The following is a 21713-nucleotide window of genomic DNA, read 5'->3' on the forward strand; positions in this document are numbered from 1 at the left end:
AAATTCTATGAGTCTATGATAGTTTTGTGAACCACTACTACTAACTTTGAGATATCTGGTGGCAAAAACTGCTGCTTCTAGAATTCTATCAGTACTCAAATCCAGTGACCTGGAAGTGACTTTAAAAATCATCTTCAAGATTCCACAGACCCTATTACAGTCTTTGGTTCTGAACTGTACAATAATAACTTTAACATCTTCTATAGCATTTATTTAGAAAATTCTTGTACACACCTTGTATTTAGAGACTAGAAATTTTTTTTTTTTTGAGACAAAGTCTCACTCTGTTGCCCCGGCTAGAGTGCTGTAGCGTCAGCCTAGCTCACAGCAACCTCAAACTCCTGGGCTCAAGCGATCCTCCTGCATCAGCTTCCCGAGTAGCTGGGACTACAGGCATGCACCACCATGCCCGGCTAATTTTTTCTATATATTTTTAGTTCTCCAGATAATTTCTTTCTATTTTTAGTAGAGACGGGGTCTCGCTCTTGCTCAGGCTGGTCTCGAACTCCTGAGCTCAAACTATCCGCCCGCCTCGGCCTCCCAGAGTGCTAGGATTACAGGCATCAGCCACTGCGCCCGGCCGAGACTAGAAATTTTTTTAACTAGAAAAGAGACCTTAGAACTTATTAAATTAGACCATTCCTCTTACTAGTGAGGAAGCTGGGCTTCAGAAAAGAGAAGGAATGTGCCTGCGTTTGCTGCACACATCTTACACTATACAGAAGAGGACTGGAATCAAGGTCTTCTGATGTGAAATTTAGTCCTCTTGCCTCTCTTCCAAGCTGTTGACATCCTCTTGCTCAATGTCATTCTAATAAGAAGAGTGACAACAAAACACTTCATATGTAGGTAACACTTAAAGCCATTTGGTATTCATTATCTCATATAAGCTTTTCCCCACTGTGATAGGAAATGCCTGAAAAATCAGTAACTTGAGGCATCAAAGATTTTTCCACCTTATGAGTATCAGAGCTCCCATTTTGCAAATGAAGAAACTGACATCCAGAGAAATTAAAGAACTTTTCCAGAAAGGCTAAGTGACTATGCCAGGCAGCAGCAGTCAAGTATCCTGATTCATGAATTAAATTCTGCTTCTTCCACTACAAGTAGATCAAGTAGTTTGAAAAAAAAAGGAGACATGAATGGTAAATATAAATGAGCAGGAAATCAGATAAAGGAAAGAGAGGTTTATTGTGGCTCTGCTGGTCAGTCAAGACAGCTTTTTATAGGATTACACCTTATACTATCCCTGTAGCTGTTTCTGTTTTACTGTATTTCAAAATATGCCCATTGGACTTCAGAAACCAACACCAGTTTGTTAAAAGAAACACAAGGATTAACTTAATCTCTAATGTGTCTACTACAATAGGAAGGTGGATAGGTGAGAATTACATCTAATCAGTAAACAATTGTCCTTTACCTCCCTATGCTGGCAGTGAGGGTATAAACTTTGCCCTCAGGAGCTCCTTGACTAGTGGGGAGAAGGAGAAGCAGAAGTGCGATGCATCTAGTGCCAAAGCTCACATGGGACTGGGCAGGTGAAAGAGAGGACTGACCATCAGTGTCAGGAAAGCATTTCAGTTATCAGTTACTGCTTAATAAAGTACTCGAAATTAGTGGCTAAAAATAACAACCATTTATTCACTCAGGATTTTGTGGGTCAGGAATCCTAGCAGAACTCAGCCATTGCTCATAGCATCAAGGATCCCTCATGAGGTTGTACTTGGGTAGTGGTTAAGAATGGAAGATCCAAGATGACTTCACCTGCATGTGAGGTGCCTTGGTGGGGATGGCCAGGAGAGACTGGGACTTTCCTCTCCTACATCTCTGTATCTCTATCTCTTCCTCCCCTTCGTGGCTAGTTTAGGCTTCCTTTGTGGTACCTTGTGTTCTAAGCTGTGATGGCAAAAGCTGCAAATCCCTTAAAGCCCAACCTCAGAAATTACACAGGATTGCTTCTGCCGTATTCTATTGACCACAACGTAGGCTCTTGATGAGGAAGTTACGAGGTCATATTGCAAAAGAGCATCTGGGATGGTAGATTCTGTTAAGGCCATCTCTGGAAATTTAATATACCCCAGACAGCTTCCTAGAAATGATGATGTCTAAACTAAGTTTTGGCGAATGAGTTATAGCTGGAGGACAGTGTTCCAACAGGAGGAGCAGCAGCATATACGGAGACTAGAAATGTGAGAATATCATCTGATTATGACTTCTTTGACTTTGAAATGTCTAGAAATAGAAGTGTAGATGATGTTGAACTCAATAGAGTAGACCCCAGCACTGATGTTTTCTCAAATACCCACAGCTGCATGACTCCAGATAGTGGTTTAGAGATGGAAGTCCCCAGAGCTAGGTCTCTAAGAGACTCTTGTCATGATTAAAGCTGCCTGCTATCAGAGGACACAGGTCAGTATTACACAAATATATTAAAAGGATGTCATTCTTAATTCTTATTATGAGGATTCAAATGGCTATTGGAGTAAGTACATGAGATGGGTTTCGGGGCAGTTAACTCTAACTCTTTTCCCTTCTTGCAACCCTTTAGTCTTTAATAAGAAATAAGCCATCTAAATTCATCATAATGTTTAAATATGTGAAAGTGGTAGCTATCGATCATTCTAAGCAATGATGCATAAGAAGGCCATATCAGTTAAGACTGTTAAACCTAATACTGAAGAGTTTGTATACTACGTTCATTAAGATATTGTAGGCTGGGCGCAGTGGCTCACGCCTGTAATCCTAACACTCTGGGAGGCTGAGGCGGGTGGATCGCTCAAGGTCAAGAGTTCGAGACCAACCTGAGCAAGAGCAAGACCCCGTCTCTACTAAAAATAGAAATAAATTAGCTTGACAACTAAATAGATATATATATAGAAAAAATTAGCCAGGCATGGTGTTGCATGCCTGTAGTCCCAGCTACTCGGGAGGCTGAGGCAGAAGGATCGCTTGAGCCCAGGAGACTGAGGTTGCTGTGAGCTAGGCTGAAGCCATGGCATTCTAGCCCGGGACACAGAGTGAAACTCTGTCTCAGAAAAAAAAAAAAAGATATTGTAGCAGGGAAACAACCAAACTATGTACCACCAGCTTGACCAGGCTCTAGGAGATATCACCATCAGGGAATTTATCATAATCAACAAATGCTCATTATCAACCTACTGCAAAATACTATTTCTGGTATGATAGAGAACATAGAAGTTTATGATTTAGAGTTTGCCCTTAAATGAGTTAAAATTTATCAGGCATTAGAGACACAGGAAAATGTGAAGCAGTAGGAACTGTCATCAGGTAGGGTGTGATATTCTGCTTAGTGAATGGTACGGTGAAGGAGTGGTATGATTTTGGCCACAAAATTGTGGGTAGAGTCTTCTGAGACTAACTCCTGACAGAAGTGGGGAAACATGAGGAACAATTTGAGCTAAGTCCTAAAAGGGTAAGTAGGTTGGAGTTCCTTCTACTCATCTGTTGTACCATCTCAGACTCCAGATAGGAAAACTACCCTCAGTATTGCATTTTGAGTTGTGCAAACATTTGAAGAATATTCATTTTTTATTAGAAAAATATACTGGTTGCTTTCATCCATCCCAACTGAATTTTATCTCTGTTTTATTCAGAGTTTCTCACTGAATTTCCTTCCAATGCACAGAACACCATCAAAAAAGGCCTTTGCAGCTGTTTTTAAGTGACTTTTAAAGATTTAGGTATATACCCAGATATTTTAATTAGCATTGCTGTGAGTAGAGCTACTGATGGAAATCAACATGAAACAACTAGAGTGTCTGTAAAGCTACAAACGTGGGTCTTTTTAAATGGAGGTGGCTTTTTCCCCTTCTATTTTAATTTAGCAATTAGCTGCCTCATATATACTATGGCCTGGTTGAAATTGTATCTTGCATTTAAACACAGTATCCATCCAAAAAGTTATTCAACCAGGGTTTTTAGTCTAATGTAGAATAGACAGATCTATACACACACACATGTATATACAAACATAAACTCACACACATATATACACACACATATGCTTATACATATATAAGTGTATATACACATACACACACTCTTTTTTAAGGAAAAAAAGAAAATGATGCAAATGAAATGGCATTATGGAAGAGGAAGGACAATTATGTGTGTTGGGACAGCAAGGTTAGAAAGACCAAGCAACGTTTAAAGATTCAAAACAATAGCATTTAGCATGAAAGCTACTTTTTATCATCCTTACCCAGCCATCAGAATGAAGAAAGACAGTGGCCAGCTGTAGCAGTAGTTTGGTAGCAGGAGAATTAGAAGTAAAGGTACTAGTGCCTGAGGGGTGGGTCATGAATTAATAATTGCTATGTGGCGGATGAGCCCCGTCAGAAGAGCTGAAAATGAGGAAGTTGCCTTGCAGAGTGCTATCAATCACTCAGTGACCATAACTTCCAGTAATTAGTGTATTTTATGGGCCTTTGCTTCAGTGGCTCGAAAGCACATATGCTCCAGTCACAGCTAAACTTTGCCGGAGTAATATTCCAGGATGATTTATCCTCCTGCTGCACTGGGATATAACCCTATATTAGGTGAAGATTGTGAACTAAGCTGCAATAAAGTGTAAGTTTAGGTACAGTTTGCCCAGGTTGAGACCTCAATGTATCATGCTTTTCAGCATTCATGGTTAGGCTACAGCAAGCAATCATTTTTAACAGTGAAACAAATAAAGCAATTAAAGAAACAGCTTTAGGATATTGTACTTCTGAATTACTGTTGCCTTCTCCCCACTTAAGTGTCCACTGTAATAAGCCCATTTCTAATTAAAAAAAAAAAACCTTACTCTATTGGAAACATTTATTTGTAATGGTGTCATCTCTCCATTATTAGTAGTAATCTAGGACAGAATGCAAGGCCTTTTGGATGATAGAAAAGCGCTTAATTTATTTCTTTATGCTACTATGTTTGGGCTCCTTAAGTTAAAATAAATTTGCTTTATATCAGTGGGCTCTGGTGGTGATGAGTAGTTCTTTTTGAAATATTGGCACATGTTAAAGAGTATTCCTGATGGGAACCTCACATTTAGGCTCTTTCTACAGAAAGAAAAAATGTTATATACAAGTTCTCAGGAGTACTTGGCACTTTTCATACAGGCATAATGAGTTATTCGCTGTGGCTTACCCACTGTACTAGAAGTCTCCGGGGTCTTTACAGACAGCTTCCTTTGCCAGAGCCAAAACATCTGTAGAGCCCAATGTTCCTAGTGATTTAACAAGATTTGCCACCAACTTACAGTATGACCTTGGGCAAATTAATTAAGCTTCTGGTACCTCCATTGGGCCATAATTCTGTTTGTGTTAAAGAAATCCTTTGAGTTTGTAAGAAAGTGTTACCTGAAAATAAGGAAAAGATATGCATAGTTCCATTGTGTTCTCTTGAGAGTGAAATATTTCTACACCACTTTTAATGATGGTGTCCTTGAATTTCCTTAAATAGACACCAGTGATAAGCTAATTTCACCAAGCAGAGATGAAAAGGTGTACACAATTTGATGGCTTTCATTACATTTATTATCCCATCTTTAATTTGCCATGTATTATAATATCATACAAGTTAAACAATAATAGTAAAACAAATTGTCTTTAATTAAAGTGAATTAGGTTTTGATTTTAATATATTTGATGTAGTGAGAACTGATAATGCGGAGGGTCCCAAAGGTTATTAGGGCATATTTCTGTTGGGCCTGATGGTATTAGTAATAAACCTCTTCCTCATAGTTGTAGACGTGAACAAATATGTCACTTCATCAGTCTCTGTTACTCGCACTTATGCCCCTCCACAGGGGTTGCAGATTCCACAAGTTATCAGCTAATGGCGTTATACATTAAAAATTGAAGCTTTCCTCACTCCGAGGCCTTTCAAGGCTTTGTTCTTAAGCCCCAGACACTTTGGAGTGCAGCTGCAAACTATAGGCAGAAGATTAAATTAATTTGTAACTCTTTTTTTTTTTTTGGTCCTGCATTACTAAATCCTCCACATTTAATTGAAACCCTACTTCAAGACGCTTTGTGTTTCTGTGTTCTTCGTTGTCAGTTTAACCTCCAAAGCACTTTAACACTGGTAAATTGCTGTTATATCCTTTGGATTGTTTTTAAACCATTCAGTAAGAGAACAGTGAAATTGATATATGGGAAGAAAAGTAAAATCTTCGGGTAGATTTTGAGGTATTTAATATTTATTATGGTTCTTCACCAGCATACTTTCAGATGATTTAAACTCTTTCTCTAGGACTGTGTAAATTGGTCTTGGGATGAAATCTCACCTAGGGAATTTTATGTAATCCAGTAGTTAAGTCTGATTTTTTAATGTTTCCCTGTGTCTGAATGTTCCAAAGTGGCTGCTGCATTTCTGTAAAATGAAGGTTTAACTGCAATGCACAATCTAAATGCAAAATCCTTAGATGGAAATTTAATTGTGTAAAATGTGCACAAGGTAATTAAGAACAAATTTTAGAACATTTCAGACTATAAAGTCCTCCTTCAGCTAGATCACTGGCTATATTGAAAATGCTTATTTTCAATTTGCAGTTATACTGAGAAACATAGAATATATCTAAATTAAGAATAATAAAATCCAGTGCTCTTCAGTATAACTGTAAATTTAAAACTACTCCTACGATATTGTTGATATTCTAAGGAGGGGGCAGTCACCAAAATATGTCTTGAACTTGTCCTGTACTTGCTTTCTGGCTACAGTGTTTATTTTCTCTTTATCGTTTATGATTTCGTGACAATAATTACTTCAATATCAACAAAAGACATTTTTGTTGCTTTGTAAATAAATATCTTCTAACTTTCGTTAAAATACCAAGGTTTCTATCATATGATTGGCAGTTGTTATGATGTCTCTTTGTGTACAAAAACACAATATATTATTTAAATTATGAAATCCAACGTATTCAAATGCTGCTAACTGAAGAAACAGCTTTAGGATATTGTACTTGTGAATTACTGTTGCCTTCTCCCCATTTAAGTGTCCACTGTAATAAGACCTTTTGATAAAATCATTTCATAGATTATGGTTGGACAAATCAAAGATCCGTAAGATGACACTGAGGAACAGTCCTAGTTTTACAGGAAGATGTTGGTGGTTTACTGTCATTTGAATACATTCCCAATTGGTAAACACTTTCAGGGCATTCTTTTTTCCCTTTTACATAATATATGTCCCACAACCTACAGAGTATTAGTTTGCCGAATCTTAAGTATTTGGAATTAAAATGCACTTTTTTGTTTAACGTTAAATAGAATCCCTCATCTCTACCTCCACCCACCCCCCAAAATAAATAAAGCATTTCCAAATCCTTTACAGTGTGAGCTGTTCTTCTCCTGGGAATGAAAAGAATGTGAGAGTCTTTTGATGAATTGCTGGCGCTTATGTGCATCTACATTTTTCAATATACTTTTTTTCAAAATGACTTAAGCTGCCTATATTTAAATGCTTCTTTTGTAAAGATGATAAAGAGAGCAAAGATTTCTATTGGCTTAGCCCTAATCTGTTTGCTTTGTTGCAATTTTTTTTCCTTTTACTTTAACTGTTAACCTATTTATAAATCTAAATCTACATGCAAAGGTCATTGGTTGGCTGAACTTAAACCATTTTACTCAGTAAATTTAATTAAGAAAATACAGTGCAACTCATAAGCAAATGAGTTTTTTCCTAGTTTTAAACCAAACCACCCTCTTGAGTGCTGATTGCCTTGCCCGACCCCTGGTGATACAGAAACAGGCAAAATTAAAAAGGACATTAAAGCTTCATTAAATCTGAAACACATTTAGTACAGTGACATATCTGCAGGCCATTTCAGAGAAGATTACATACTCTCTTTTGTAAGTTTCCTAATTTATAATACCTTGACAATAAAAACTGGGGAAATGCAAGTAGATTAATAGACCAGTAGGGGTAAAAGATACAGAATGGCCCCAGGTCTGTCTGTCTCTGAAATATTCACTCAGAACACATGTGCTTCCTCTTACCCATAGGAGTTCTGTGTTTATTTTGACTTTTGACAGCCTCATGAAGAACTTGTTCTTCATGCCGCCATACCTGCTAAGAGCCCTTTTTCTTTTTTACCTCCTAATAGAACTTGATAAAAGGGTTCTAGGGTCTGGCTATATATTTCCTTCTACTTTTCCACAAGACAAATAGTGTGGAACATAAACACCACAGCTGCATTAGACCTAGAAGGATAGAGACATATATGGAAAGCAGGTTCCTCTCCTGGGGCCTTAAAATGACTGTTTTCGGTGCCAGCCTGATTGTGTCACTGCCTCTTTTCATTGGCATAGGATTGGAGTCCTTGGCCTGATGCTGGAGAAGCCCAGTGGTGATACTCCATGAGAGAGGATGTGGTTATCATGCTGCCGTTGCAATGGTACATACCATTTAGGGTCAAGGAACCATTCTCTGTCCTCTAACTCCAAAGAGGTCAGACCTGCAAGATATCTTAGAAGCAACTGCGCCTCCCAGGGGCATAGTTGATAGGTAGGACTGAAGTCCCACGAAGTGTCAGGAAATTACACAGAAAGCAAAGCCAGACCCAACAGTGATGAGTTCACCAGTTCAAGCACTGCCACTTGTTCCCAGGCATACTGGTACAGAGGTGCTTCCAGCTGACCAAACTGCACTACATTTTCTCTCTGTTCTCTTGCATGGTGATATCTTACAGAGCAAATGTATCGTATCAGCCATCCTTGTTTGCCTTGTGCCAGTCATGACAGAGGGGACCACGTAGATGAGTGCACATTCCCAAGTTGGCTGGAGCCTGGCCACTCCATAGAATGATTATGATTTGAGAATTGGAGGCTCTGTGTTGAAATGTGATGAGTTCACATTTTTTGCTTTATCTCACTTTTTTAAAGCCATCCATTTATCACTGCTTAATTCTTTAAACTGTAAGAACCAATAGACAGTGTTGGCACCTGCCAGCTAGTTTAGATCTTGACTGTATGTATGGTGGGCAAGTTTCTTCTGCTTGTAAGCCATGTGGACAGAATTCTTCCATGGTGCCTGATGACATCTTCAACATGTACCTGAGTGAATGGCACAGCACCTGTAGAAGGACTTGAGATAGCATGTTCTAAATGTTTTCTAGTAGTTTTTAAGCTGTTAGCTTTTTTAGGTGAGAGACTCTCCTCTTGCTGGTTTTCTAACTCCAAATGGAATTAGATGTGCTCACTTCGGCAGCACATATACTAAAATTGGAACGATACAGAGAAGATTAGCATGGCCCCTGCGCAAGGATGACATGCAAATTCATGAAGCATTCCATATTTTAATATACAAATGAAATTAGATGCAAAATTCATAATCCACAGAGCACTGTGATGATAGGCAACAGCTTTAGCTGCACTGTCCCTGCCTGTCAAGTCAGTACAGAATGGTGTGAATGCCTCATCCACCCACTGCAGTAGACCACTGTGACTCCTCCCGAATCACAGTGCACACTCTTGTCGGCCAGAAACACACTGTATTTTCAAAATGTAGGGCAAACCTAGAAGCCTGTATTGGGTAGGGGTGGGGTAGGGGCAGAGGATGGGAGAGCTGAGTCTCACCCCTTCTGGATAACAGTACATGGCCAACAAACATAATCACAGAAAACCCTGAAAGGGTTTATCTTTCCTTCATACCATCTTGTGATGTTTTTGTTATTTATACCTGAAGGGACTGATGATAGTATTCTTGAATATCCATATATATGGTGTATTTCTTATATACAAGATATGAGTACAGGGAAATGAAATTTACTAGGTATTCCAAAACATATTCTGTACACACACACACACACACACACACACACACACGCATACACATGCATGCACACACACACATCCAAATGAGTGCTGGCCCTTTCAAAGTAATCACCTTACAAGGTCATATGGCTTATTCCTGTTACATTGCTGTTGCTCAGACTGGTTTTAGAACTTTGGATCTATTCAGGTCTATTCTTAATAAAAGTAACAAAATATTTATTCTTTGTAGGTGGTTTGAGTTTTGGTAATACCCATAGGCCATTCAAACATTAGTCTACAAATAATGTACATGATCAACAAGCTGAGGGTTATAATTTTAAATCCAAGATAGATGCAGTTCTAATAAAATGATGTAGGTGTTCTGTTACTTTAAATAATTCTAAATACAATTCCAAAACAAGAGTTCAGAAATGTTTGAGCAGTGTGAGTGTCTTTGAAATAAGTGCACAACTTCTCAAGATCTAGAAAGGCAGTGTAATATGCTGGAAAGAACACTGGATTAAGTCACAATTCTTGGGATCAGACCCTAGGCTTCTACTTATTAACTGTGTGGGAACTACATCAGTGGGACTCTAGGATTCTAATCTGCAAAGTGGATTGATGCTCTCTTAGGTCCATTACCGCTTTAAAATCCCTGATGCCAGCCTAAGCAACATGGCAAGATGGTGTCTCTACAAAAAATTTTAAAAATTAACCAGATGTGGAGCATGCCTGTAGTCCTAGCTACTCGGGAGGCTGAGGCAGGAGGATTGCTTGAGCCCAGGAGTTCAAAGCTTCGGTGAGCTGTGATCCCAACACTATACTCCATCCTGGGCTACAGAGCAAGACCCTGTCTCTAAAAAAAAAAAATTCCCAATGTAGTGATTCTACTTTGAAAGTAGTTATAAATACACATAAAGAATGTTAGGATTAAAAATGGGCCACATTATGAAGTTGCAAAATTTTGCCACTATTTGCTTTAAAGTTATGATGTGTTTGTTAAATTTTATCTTATTACTTTGTATCAAGCCTGTTCCTGGTTGAATCATTTTACTTTTATAGATAAGGATCCAAAGACCAAACTTCAGTTACCTGTGCAGAAACACAGAGCAGTTTACAAATCAAGCTAACCTGGAAGCTCTAAGGATTCACTTTCCCAATTTTAGACTTAGAGCTACAGTTCTGACTTCACAGTCTTGAAATGGCCATTTTCCCACTGGTGTTAGCTCTCTTCTTCTAACTATAGATAGAAAATGGGTGAAAAAACTAAACAAATGGATGAATTATTATGGCACAATTTTCAGTTTCATAATATGGTCCATTCCCCGCTTCCTACAACCCTTTATTTATACTTGTAACTGAAAACTCTACAGAGCTGTGGGCAAGGAACAATTAGATGTTCCCCTTTTACAAGAGGAGAAAAGCCACCAGAGTTTTACATCTCTGTCTGGAAGAAACTGTCATACACATGTAAATGTGAATAATGCCCACAGAGCTGAGAATATCGCTGAGAGAAACCACATAAGGGTAATATTTAGTTATTAAAATTAGAATGTTTTGTCAGGGCTGCAACATTGTCCATTGAAAATGTCCATTCTAAATACAGCTCTTAATGTAATTACAGCAATAATTTAGTTCATACATTGGAGGTTGTGAGCTTTTTTATATTTGCTAGATGGAATTCTGAAATTTAGTGCTTGTCTGTCTTAAGGAGATCTGCCCTGCATGCAAATCTATAACTAGACAAATATTATTTCCTTTCCCAGCTTGCTCTTGGGAGGTTTCCATATCCTCAGGTAAGATTGTTCATTACTGCCGTTTGCCACTGTGACATTCATTCCTATGTATGAAGGTGCAGGGAGCAATTGTGAACATTTGAGCCACATACAAATAAATCTGTCCTGTTAAATTGAAAAGTGATATCTTAAAGGAGTCATTTAGAAGTCTCTATTGATTTTTGATTTTTTTAAACTCTTGATTTTTTTCCCCCTTTGTTAAAGGTTGAAAGCGATCATCATGCTCTTCCTTTGTGTGACATTCGAGATGGTTTTTCTTTTCCTAGTCCAGTACTGTGTACTCATATTGAGGTTGGAAGAGATACCCAGCCTTTTCTTGATATACTTTTTGAGCTGTTGGATTCAATTAAAATTATTTGAGTTAAAGGATTAAAATGAAGGTTGAGAGTATCTAATCTAGGTCATTATTTTTGCTAGGCAAATAATGGGCCCCCAATTTTATATGAATGTGATTTTTAATATATTCTTTTTAAAGATTTTGCTCCTTCCTATCCACATTTCTAAGACAAATACTGGCATTATACTAGCATTATGCTAGCATTGCTGACTCTAATATTTATAATATTTGTAATGTCTTTAAGATTTTTATTATAGAAGGGTGCTAGCACTTAAAATATAAAGCTGTTTTGTGGTTTGAAAATGATTCCCCAGTGTGTGTGGGGAAATAAGTGAAATGTCTAGAGGGATGAAAAATGAATGGTTTGACTGTTTTCCTCTGGTTGATTCTCACTGTTTTTCTGGCATCTTGGTCTGTACAGGCCAAAGTGCCTGGAGGCATGTCTGATTTAAAGGTGGTGTTGGTTTCTGCTCTTTAAGCATCTATTAACTTGCTATTATTATGCAAATAAGTGTTGTATTACACATACTAATTTATGCATGGTTAGATTATGCAGATGCATCACAAACATGGTTATTGAATAATAGGATGGGGCTCATTCTCTCTACCATCTTTATAAGCGGTTTTAAGCAAATTCTCCTGGTACCCATGTAGACATTTAAAGACTCTTCACTCACTGAAATGTCTCTCTTGTATTCTTTTTTTCCATAGTTAAAGCTATCAGATAAGTGAAAGAGAAATCCTCCTACTTGTTAGGTTCAAGAGTGTTAGTCTCGCTTTTCAAATTTGTAGACTTCTTTGTTTAAACATAATCTTTTTCTTAAAGTGGAAATCTAAAATGTAATTGCTTGGCATGCATGCTAGCATTTAGTAAGATTTTAGCGTATACAGCCTTGCTGCTTAGCTCTAGGTAGCCCATCAAATTAAAATCACATTTTCAGGATTTATAGCTCATTAGAATATTTATCTTGGTAAGCCTTTTATTCTGTCAGTAATTTTTAAACAATTCACTGGCCAATTTATACAATCCCCTAAAATTTTGAAAATGAACAGAATAAGCCCTATACAATATATCTGTCAAACAAGTCTTTGTAGAAAACTTGTAAGCCAATAAATAAAAATTCCAAAGATTGAGAATGTAGCTATATTCTTGAGATTCCTAATGTCTGGAGTAATTAATCACTGACATTTGGTAAGTGATGAGTCTAAGAAACGGATTGCCATTGCATTTGACTAATGAAGCACATGAAGGCTGTGTCAGATTTGGGAAGACGCTAATACCTTTGCAGTGTTGTTTTCCTGAATGTCTAAAGTATATGTTTACTTAATCAGTCAAAGTTGGAAAATTCTAATACTATGCTGAACTCCCCAGTTAGCAATAACCTTTATGCCAGAGTAGAGGAAAAAACTGTATTCATTGAACCATGCTAGCGTGTTGTCACCAAATTGGTACTTTTACCTCAGATAAAAGAAGTAGCTTTGATGCCATCAGACCTATTTCCCAGGCCTTTCAACAGAAGTTTGAATGCTTCGTTGCTAGAATCAATAATGACTTTTGGTGGAGTTGGTATTTACTTTACAGACTTTATACTGTAGAGTGAAGGTTGGGAAAGGATATTTTATAAATGCCTTTCCTGTTCCTTCCTTTTGCCCTCAAATAAAGCACATGCAGAAGAAAAATGTATGTTTTTATAATATCACAGAGACTGGATTATGAAATAACACCTTTTCTTTGGCCTGTATTATCTCCTTTGAACTCACAGCCACTCTGTGAGATAGCCTCCCCTCGTAAATCGGGCAAAAAATGGCTGATTTGCTCACTGTTGAACTGCAGCTGGTTTGATTTCATTGAATCCCAAGCGGAGTGGGCAGGAGTGAATCATAGAGTCTCAGGGTCGGAAGAGATCATAGATATCACCGAGTCAAACTTCTCTACAATGTCTCTGAAAAACAAATATCCACACTGATTGAACACCTCTAGTAATAGGAAACTCACTACTTCACAAAGCAGCCATAGGGTCAAAGTTATGTTCTATTTACCAAACTGAGGATTACTTCATCCTAATTATCATCCACTAGTCTGATCCTTGAACACATGAAAGCCTTTCATATGTCCTTAAGATCACATCGTTTTGAATCCCTGTGTACTCGGGGCTAGGGACAGTGCCAGGGAATTGGTGCTATGAACTCAAAGTCAAATCAGGATAGTAGATGTAAGAGTGGCCTGTTGGAAAGAGCCCTGGACCAGGAGCCAGAAGATTAGAATTAGAACCCAGCTCTACCACCAAAACACCACAGACCTTCATTCTTGCTTTTAACTCCTTGAGGCCTCGGTTTCCTCATCTCTAAAATGAGGATCCTGATACCTACCTTTCCCATCTGATTAGAGGAGGCACGCTGATCAAGTGAGATTATGGATGTGAAACTACTTAGAAAAGTACTAAGAGCCGTCCTGCTGGCCCTAATGTTGGGCTGCAGTACAAAACAGAATTTCCAACTATCAACTGAAGGTCACAAGGGAATGCTCTTAGCAACCTGCCAGCCTCAACTGGAAAAGAGCACAAAATGAGCAGAGGGTAAAGCTGGGAGGAGGAGCCAGCCTCAAGACTAGCGTCAGTGCTGCTGACAACGTCATTAGCAGCCCCTCTTTCTGATAGTGACACAGTGTGTATCCAGTTGGGGCGCAGACTGGGAGGGGTGTTGGGAGGATATTAGGGAGAGTCAGTGGCCTGAGACCAACATGAAGATTAAAGGGCTGGGTTTTTGTTGAGGTAATCTTTGTCGAGATGATCATTTTATATGAATTTCATTGTTTTGTGGGTCAGGTGTTTGTTAGTTGAAAGCACTATCTATTTTAGTTTCCTTTAGGCCTTTTGCTCAAATAGCCTCATTGGCATGCAGTTTAGGAGTCTGTAGGAAAAAAGGTTTGGAGCCACGATAAATGCATAGTCGTATTACTATGGCTTATAATAAGAAGAACAGTGGTGTCTTGGAGTCATCTAGCACTTTTCCCACATACAGCTCCGGAGCACCTTTTTTAATCTGACTGAGGCTGTACATCCCACCTATAGGGATTATTATTTCCAGCCTCCAGATGAACAGACTGAGGCTCAGAGATGTGAGGCACCTTGCCTTAGGCAGGAATGGGTACAGTTGAGTCTGGACCTGCAGGCAGTTGAACCAAATGACTGGCTGTGTGACCTCTTAATTTGGTTCATACCCCTGCTTTCCTTCCCACTAAGCCCCACCAACCCCTTCTCCTAGTTTGCCTTCTCTGCCCTAGGGAGACCTCTTGTGTAGTTGGGAAATGCTTAACATTGGAGGGTCGTGCTGTTGTAGATGATGACAAGACCATTCCCTAGAGCCCTTTTGCTTTTCTTAACGTGTGTTTAGCAGAGTGACAGGGCATCCAGAGGACCCCAGTGCCATTAAATTCTAGGTGCCTGAGAAGCATATTCTGCAATAGGAGAACGAAAAATTGCATTTTTAAACATCTTGCAAACAGTGCCTCATTGCCTGAATAATTTAGCTTTAATAGTAATCTGGAAAGATGTGCAGGTCTGGACAAGGACTGGAGCTCTGTATAGTTAATCATGTAGATTCAAATTCAGTTGACTTAAAAAACATGACGGTGGGCAATGATTTGTTTAATGACACCATAATTTAGGAGAAATGAAAAGGATTGCCTGCTAAAAAATTGTCATCCTTCATTCAAACTTTACAACAGTGCCCTGCATTAGGACGATAGTAAATCCATTAAGGAGACTTCTCAGGGGATGCATCAGCTCTGGCATTGGGAAATTTGGTAAGCAAGATGCCACGGGAAAGTGAAGATAATACAAACACAAATGTATTTAAAGTACTTTTGCATGTATAAAAATATTGTTCTTCTTTTGGCTACAATTCCTGATCTTGGTTATAAATTACATCAAAATGACCTGAAGTTAAAAAAGGGAAAAAATCTGAGCAAATAATGCCCCTGGTATTGTAAAGCTTTGAATGTTTTCACACTCCATTAATTTATTACTTCTCTTTCTTCATCTTTAAATTTCATTTTTTTTTTTTCAAAAATTCCGGCTCCCTGCTGCTGCAGTGATTTTCATCTTGTTGTTAATTTTCCCTGCTCCATATGGAGCTCCAGACATTTCACCTGGAGGCTGTACTAGATTTTGCTGTAGTGATCGTACTTCCGGAGGCCAAAACTGTCATTTAGGGTTCCTGGTGCATCTGTCTGCGCCAGGCTTTTCACTGGCATGGGAGAGTGTGAATAACAAATTGGATGCACCTGAGATTCGGATGATTAGTGTGTTTTGTGAATCTCCACGACTTGTAAGCAGATAGCTCTGGGGGAAGGAGGGAGCTGAACAGCGACTGTGGGTGAATCTGTACTCACACCTTACATTTGGGGCTTTGCAAGGGAAGTGCAAACATCCTAGGCAGTCTCAGTGCAGAGAGAGTAACAAATATTTCATCCTGCCTTGTCATTGATTAGAAAAGAGCCTTTAATTTCATTTCACCCCATGTTGTGATTAATTTGCATTCTTTGTCAGAAGTTAATGGAGTTTTTTATGGTTCACTCTGAAATCCTTGAAGACATCAGACTTGATCTGATGTTTATACAACCGCCAGCGGAATTTTTTCATTTGATTGATGGCAAGCTTGATGTTATTCCAAACAGCTTTTTAAGCTGTTTTTAAGAATTATTTGAATAAAATGCAAGCAAGATATTGTTGTAACGACAAGATTATCTGTTAAAAATCTGTTTCAAATAAAGAAGATGATAAGTAGTAAAAAAGGATCAAAAAGATAAGAGAAACAGTGAATAGTGATGTTATTTGTTAAAAACACATAAGAATAGCATTCAAATAAATTATTGCAGTATATAGAGATCACTTTATTGGGAAAAAAACCATCATCTGGCCAAATATAATAATTAAGGCTAAGGAAAAAGGAAAGTCTGAATCTTTGGGATTCGAAACTTTTACTACCAATTGGCTAATTCTCATTTATTCTGCCAGCTTTTGCCACCAGTGTACGAAATAGAGATCTGTTCTTAACTCAAGGAGACAGGACTGTCAGGCCTGCTAGCTGAACAAAATGATGACATATTACTTGTCTCAATAAAGAGGCATTCTTAAATCCCAATACAAGTTAAACATAGGTAGATAACAGAGGGTTTTAAGTGAAAGATGTTCATTCTTCGTGGTGTAACAACTGGCCTTTTCTACAAGATAGTACAGAAATAAAAATATCCTATTGTTAAGACCAAGATATCCCAGTCATTCATGGGTAAGAGAAATGTGTGTTCACCCCTACATACTATATATCAAAGTATGAGAGGAGCTGTAGGGGCATTTGCTTCCGAACCCCTTGCTACTAACCAAGGAAATATGTTTTGCAAATGCTTTTTGATTACTAACACCATTCGTTTGATTTGGAAGTTTGCCTTGCTTCAGCAGGTTCTTGCTTCTGTGTGATTGTTGCTAGTGAGACTTACTCATAGGTCAAAAAGCTACTTATCTGAGTACTTTCATTTAAAACAGAATAATTTATTTGCTGTATTTGAAAGTTTGCTAAATAATTGGGTGGTTTTAATTGAAGTTACTGCTTTCTGATTCTTGTATTAACATGATCTAAGGTCCTTTTTATTATATGCAATCCATATTATTGACCAAATTTGCCCTGTTTTCATTTAAATGTAAGCAGCTTGTCAAGGAGAAAATATTTGTTTAACTTGGCGTGGAAACCTGCTATTTTAATGTGCTTTGTTTTGTTTTTTTCAATTGGCAGACTGTCTTTTAAACATTTATTTTGTAGTAATAAATTGTGCTCTGGGTAGAGTATTTGTTTCATAATAGAGTAGAAAGCATATGTTCTAAAAACTATTTAAAAACATTAAACACTTTTCAAATGCCAATGTTGAAATACTAGAGTTTTTACATTTAATTTTGTTCGTTGTTTTAAAAGCCTTTGACTGGTGTATTGTTATTAATCCTGAAGTTGATTGTTTAATATTGTTTTATATTCTATGTTATAAATTTAGACCACAGTTATTATTATCTTATTTATGTATACTGATCATACCTGGAATTGCAAAATACCTAAAAAGTTTGCCCTTTTTGAAAAGAAGTATTTAGAGTCTATCCTTTGTTATATAAACTTTTCAAAGTTTAGAACATCAAGGATTTAAGTAAATTTTATCCAATTTTTGTGTGAGGTCTCTAATCAAAGAAAAAAGCAGTAGGTAATTACCCCAAAGTTTACTCATTTTTAACTGGCAAGAATTTAAAGGAACAATATATATGCAATTTTTTCCCCAGATTTATAACCTGTGTGTGTTAATTCATTGTTTATTTTTGTCCTCACTATTTAGGATATAGGCATTTAAAGTATCCTTATATTTCAAGCCATAAAATCAAATTTATGTTCCATAAAATGCAGAGATGAAATTTAAGTGACATGAAGATGTTCAGTTATACACATTTGTTTCTTCCCAGGAATTTTTTAATTGCAAATGTCAAATTCTTCTCCCAATATCCATCAAATACTTATAATTTTATTTGCTTAGGTTATGCCAAAGACAGGAGGTAGGTTCCTAGCATGTCCTAGTATGCAGAAATGAAAGAGAAATCATCCCTAAAGTATGGGTAGAAATGTGAAATTTTTCTGTTAAAGATAAATGACTTGTTAACACTTCAGTTGAGGTATGTGTACTTAGCCAGTTATGTTAGAGATTGCTGTCATGTTTTGAAGTACTAACCTCATGTTGGTTTGGTTTTATAGCACCTTCTAAACTATTGTATGACATACATCTCAATTTAATTCCACATTTATTTGTCATTGAGCACCTACTCTGTGCCTGGCACTGTGCCAAGCACTAGCAACACAGAAATGAAACATATGTGGTCCATGTTCTAAAAGAGTCTAGTCTGGGGTGGGGGGGGGCGGAATAAAACAAAAGAAAGGCAGTTGATGTAGAAGGAACCCTCTGGGAGGTGGGACACTCTGGCCTGGAGAGGACAAGAGTGTGGTCAGCTGACATTAGGAAGCCAAGAAGTTTTCACAGAGTAGAGAGATGATGCTTGAGCTGAGGCTTAGAGGCTAGAAAAATGGGAAAGGATGTTCTAAGCACTCAAGTCAAAAGGAGATTGATCTGGTAAAAGAGAAAGGCCTAAACGGCATATTGTATTTGGTATCCTCCTAGTACTTTAACTGAATTCTAGTATTATTACTTTCACTTTCCTAACAGTTTATCAGTTCCCCTAGATAACTTTTAAAGCAATACCTAGAGGGAAGAGTGGTAGAGGAGGGAGGTGCTATGTCCGGATGGAGATGACAAGCGTAGCAGGGCACAGATAAAGAAATTGGGTTTGAGGATTTTGTCAATCCCTTTGAGATGACCGGGAACCAATCTGAGGTTGGAAGTCATTAAGATCTCTGCCCCGAGGGCAATTGGCACATGCCTCTAGGGGGTTCCCTGCCACCCTCTCTGAATTTGACTTGAAACATCATAGGACATTTTCTAGACTGCTGGGGAGGAATCGTCATGATCAAATGAGAGCACTTTGAAAAATAGAAGGCGGTGAACAAGAGCAAGGTAATAGTAGTATTATTTATATTTCCAGAAAGTACTTTAGGGATTTACCAGTGTAACTGAAAATATATGACCATGTCTCACACCAGGTAGGACTAAAATGAATTACTTTTCTGATCCCACAAGAGCCTTCCTTTATAGTCTTTCTTTTTTGAGTTATAATTTATCATTCACAATTACCATCATATATAGAATTATATACAGAATCTAGTCATTTTTAGTTCAGTAACTGGGGACTATGATTCTTTCACAATTTTTAAATAACCGGTGTAGCCGAGAAATAGAGTTGAAGGTTAAAGTAATGAACTTAATATCCCGTCTGGCTTTCAGGTGGCGGCTTTGCCATCATCTCTCCCTCTTAGGCTCTGTGGTCCAGGAGGCCTTCCACTTTCTCCTCTTTGGTTTTATTGGTGCAGTCTGTTACTTCATGAAATCAGAATTTCAGGATTCAAAGAGATCTTACAATGATCTAGTCCAACTCTTATTTTACAGAGGAGGAAATGGGAGTCCACTGCCATTAAATGACTCACTTATGATTACCAGGTATTCAGCAACAGGGTCAGACTGTCTCCCACTCCCAGTGCAGTGCACTTTTCACTCTAGAGGGATGCTGGGGAGAGAAAGCGAGATAAGGCACCCAGAGGTTTTGAGCCTAAATGGCCGTCCTTATTTTACACACCCATCCACTCAAGTACTGCCTCCAACTGGTGTGTCTGCAGAGATGGAAATTACTGTCCCACGATGCTCTATGCCTGCCAGGTAATTGCTGACTAGATATGGATCCCTGGGGGAAAAGTGGTCCTCCACAGCAGTAGTAGCAGCAGCAACAGACAAAGACATCAGCTTTTATTATACTCCAGTGTTTTACTTATCACCATTCAGTATAGAAAACTTGGGTAGATTTGGGGCTAGGGGCTCATTGGCATCCAGTTAAAAAGGGGACAGACCTGGCCGAGCTTTGTTTGAGCACAGATTACTTTTTAGATGTTTAACAGTTTTGGATTAATGCCTGGGGCATTTGGGAATTCTTCCTCAACTAAAATGTTAATGATGCTAAGAACCCAACCTTCTTTAGTGCCAATAAAACAGACAAGCTAAGTTCATTGAAAAATCAATGAGTTGCCTAAAAGGAGCAAAGAGCTGATTCAATTTAGGACTGGAGATTGCCAGGACACACCAGGTAGAAAGAGGGTCCTAGGGACTGCTTAGGAGGCAGGAAAGGAGGCACTTGTCTGTTTATGCACAGAGCCAAGGTGTCATCTCCAAGGAATTGTGGAAACCGAAGGAGCCAATTAGAAGCAAGTGTGGACTCTGTTAGGTTGTACACCATCACGGTCTGCAGATGGTGACCACCATGGGGAGAAGGAAAGGACACCTAGAGAATGGAATAGTCTTATGAGAGAAGGAGCTGTTGCCCTGCAGGCTCATCGGAGGAAAGACCAAAGCGGGCAAAGAAGCTCATCTTGTTTTGTTTTCTGTTCAGAAACAGGTTGCAGAGAACACCCTTCTGGGCGTGAGGAGACCTTGACTCTAAGCCTGGTTGGTAAAATACTATAAACAAAAGAAAGTTCCTGGCCAAAGACCTCCTTCCAACCCCTGCTTTTTGGACAGCCCTATGCCTTCTTCGTAGCCAGACAGCTGGAAACACTCAGTGACTCGGGGCAGAAGGGATGGGAGACAGCAAATGACACACCCAACAAGTAACAAATTAAGTCACCGACAGTGTATGGTTTCCACCCAAACACAACACACACAGCTAACCTGAGTTCCGGTCTTGACCTTTCTTTTCAGACCTCAGTCTCCTCATGTACAAAATGATGGAGGTGCCTTAGGTTAGTGATTTGCATAGTTATGGGAAGACTCCCATCATAGAGGAGATGGTTATCCACCCACACATATCCACATGTGTGCGCACACATAACCACAAGAGCAGCTCTGCTTCTAGTAATATTTTCAATGTGTCTAAGTAATATCTTGTTTGAACTAAGGGTCATTTGGTAAACAGAGTCTGAGAAATGCTGAACTAGATATTTCTGTGGTCTGCTTTCATTGTGTATCAGCACCTTCCTCTTTTCCATACCTTCAGCCATCTTTCTCATCACTGTCTCCCCCTGAGTACTCCCTCAGAGTTTATCGAAACCTGATTTTACTTATGTCAAAATATGGCAGATATGAACTAAAACTCTAAAACAAAAGTCAAACTTTGTCTAGTTCATTTTTTGTATATA

General features: G+C 38.4%; 1 protein-coding gene across 1 annotated transcript in view; it reads left to right on the forward strand.

The window, feature by feature from the left end:
- The window catches only part of MAP2K5 (mitogen-activated protein kinase kinase 5), a 267464-nt gene that overhangs the window by 174589 nt on the left and 71162 nt on the right, over positions 1-21713 (forward strand). The window contains exon 16 of the mRNA XM_012658123.1: positions 11525-11554. Within this exon, the coding sequence (XP_012513577.1) occupies positions 11525-11554 (30 nt within the window). The remainder of the gene's footprint in view (positions 1-11524; positions 11555-21713) is intronic.

The sequence above is a fragment of the Propithecus coquereli genome, unplaced genomic scaffold (assembly GCF_000956105.1).
Source record: "Propithecus coquereli isolate 6110/MARCELLA unplaced genomic scaffold, Pcoq_1.0 Scaffold573, whole genome shotgun sequence".
Lineage (NCBI taxonomy): Eukaryota > Metazoa > Chordata > Mammalia > Primates > Indriidae > Propithecus > Propithecus coquereli.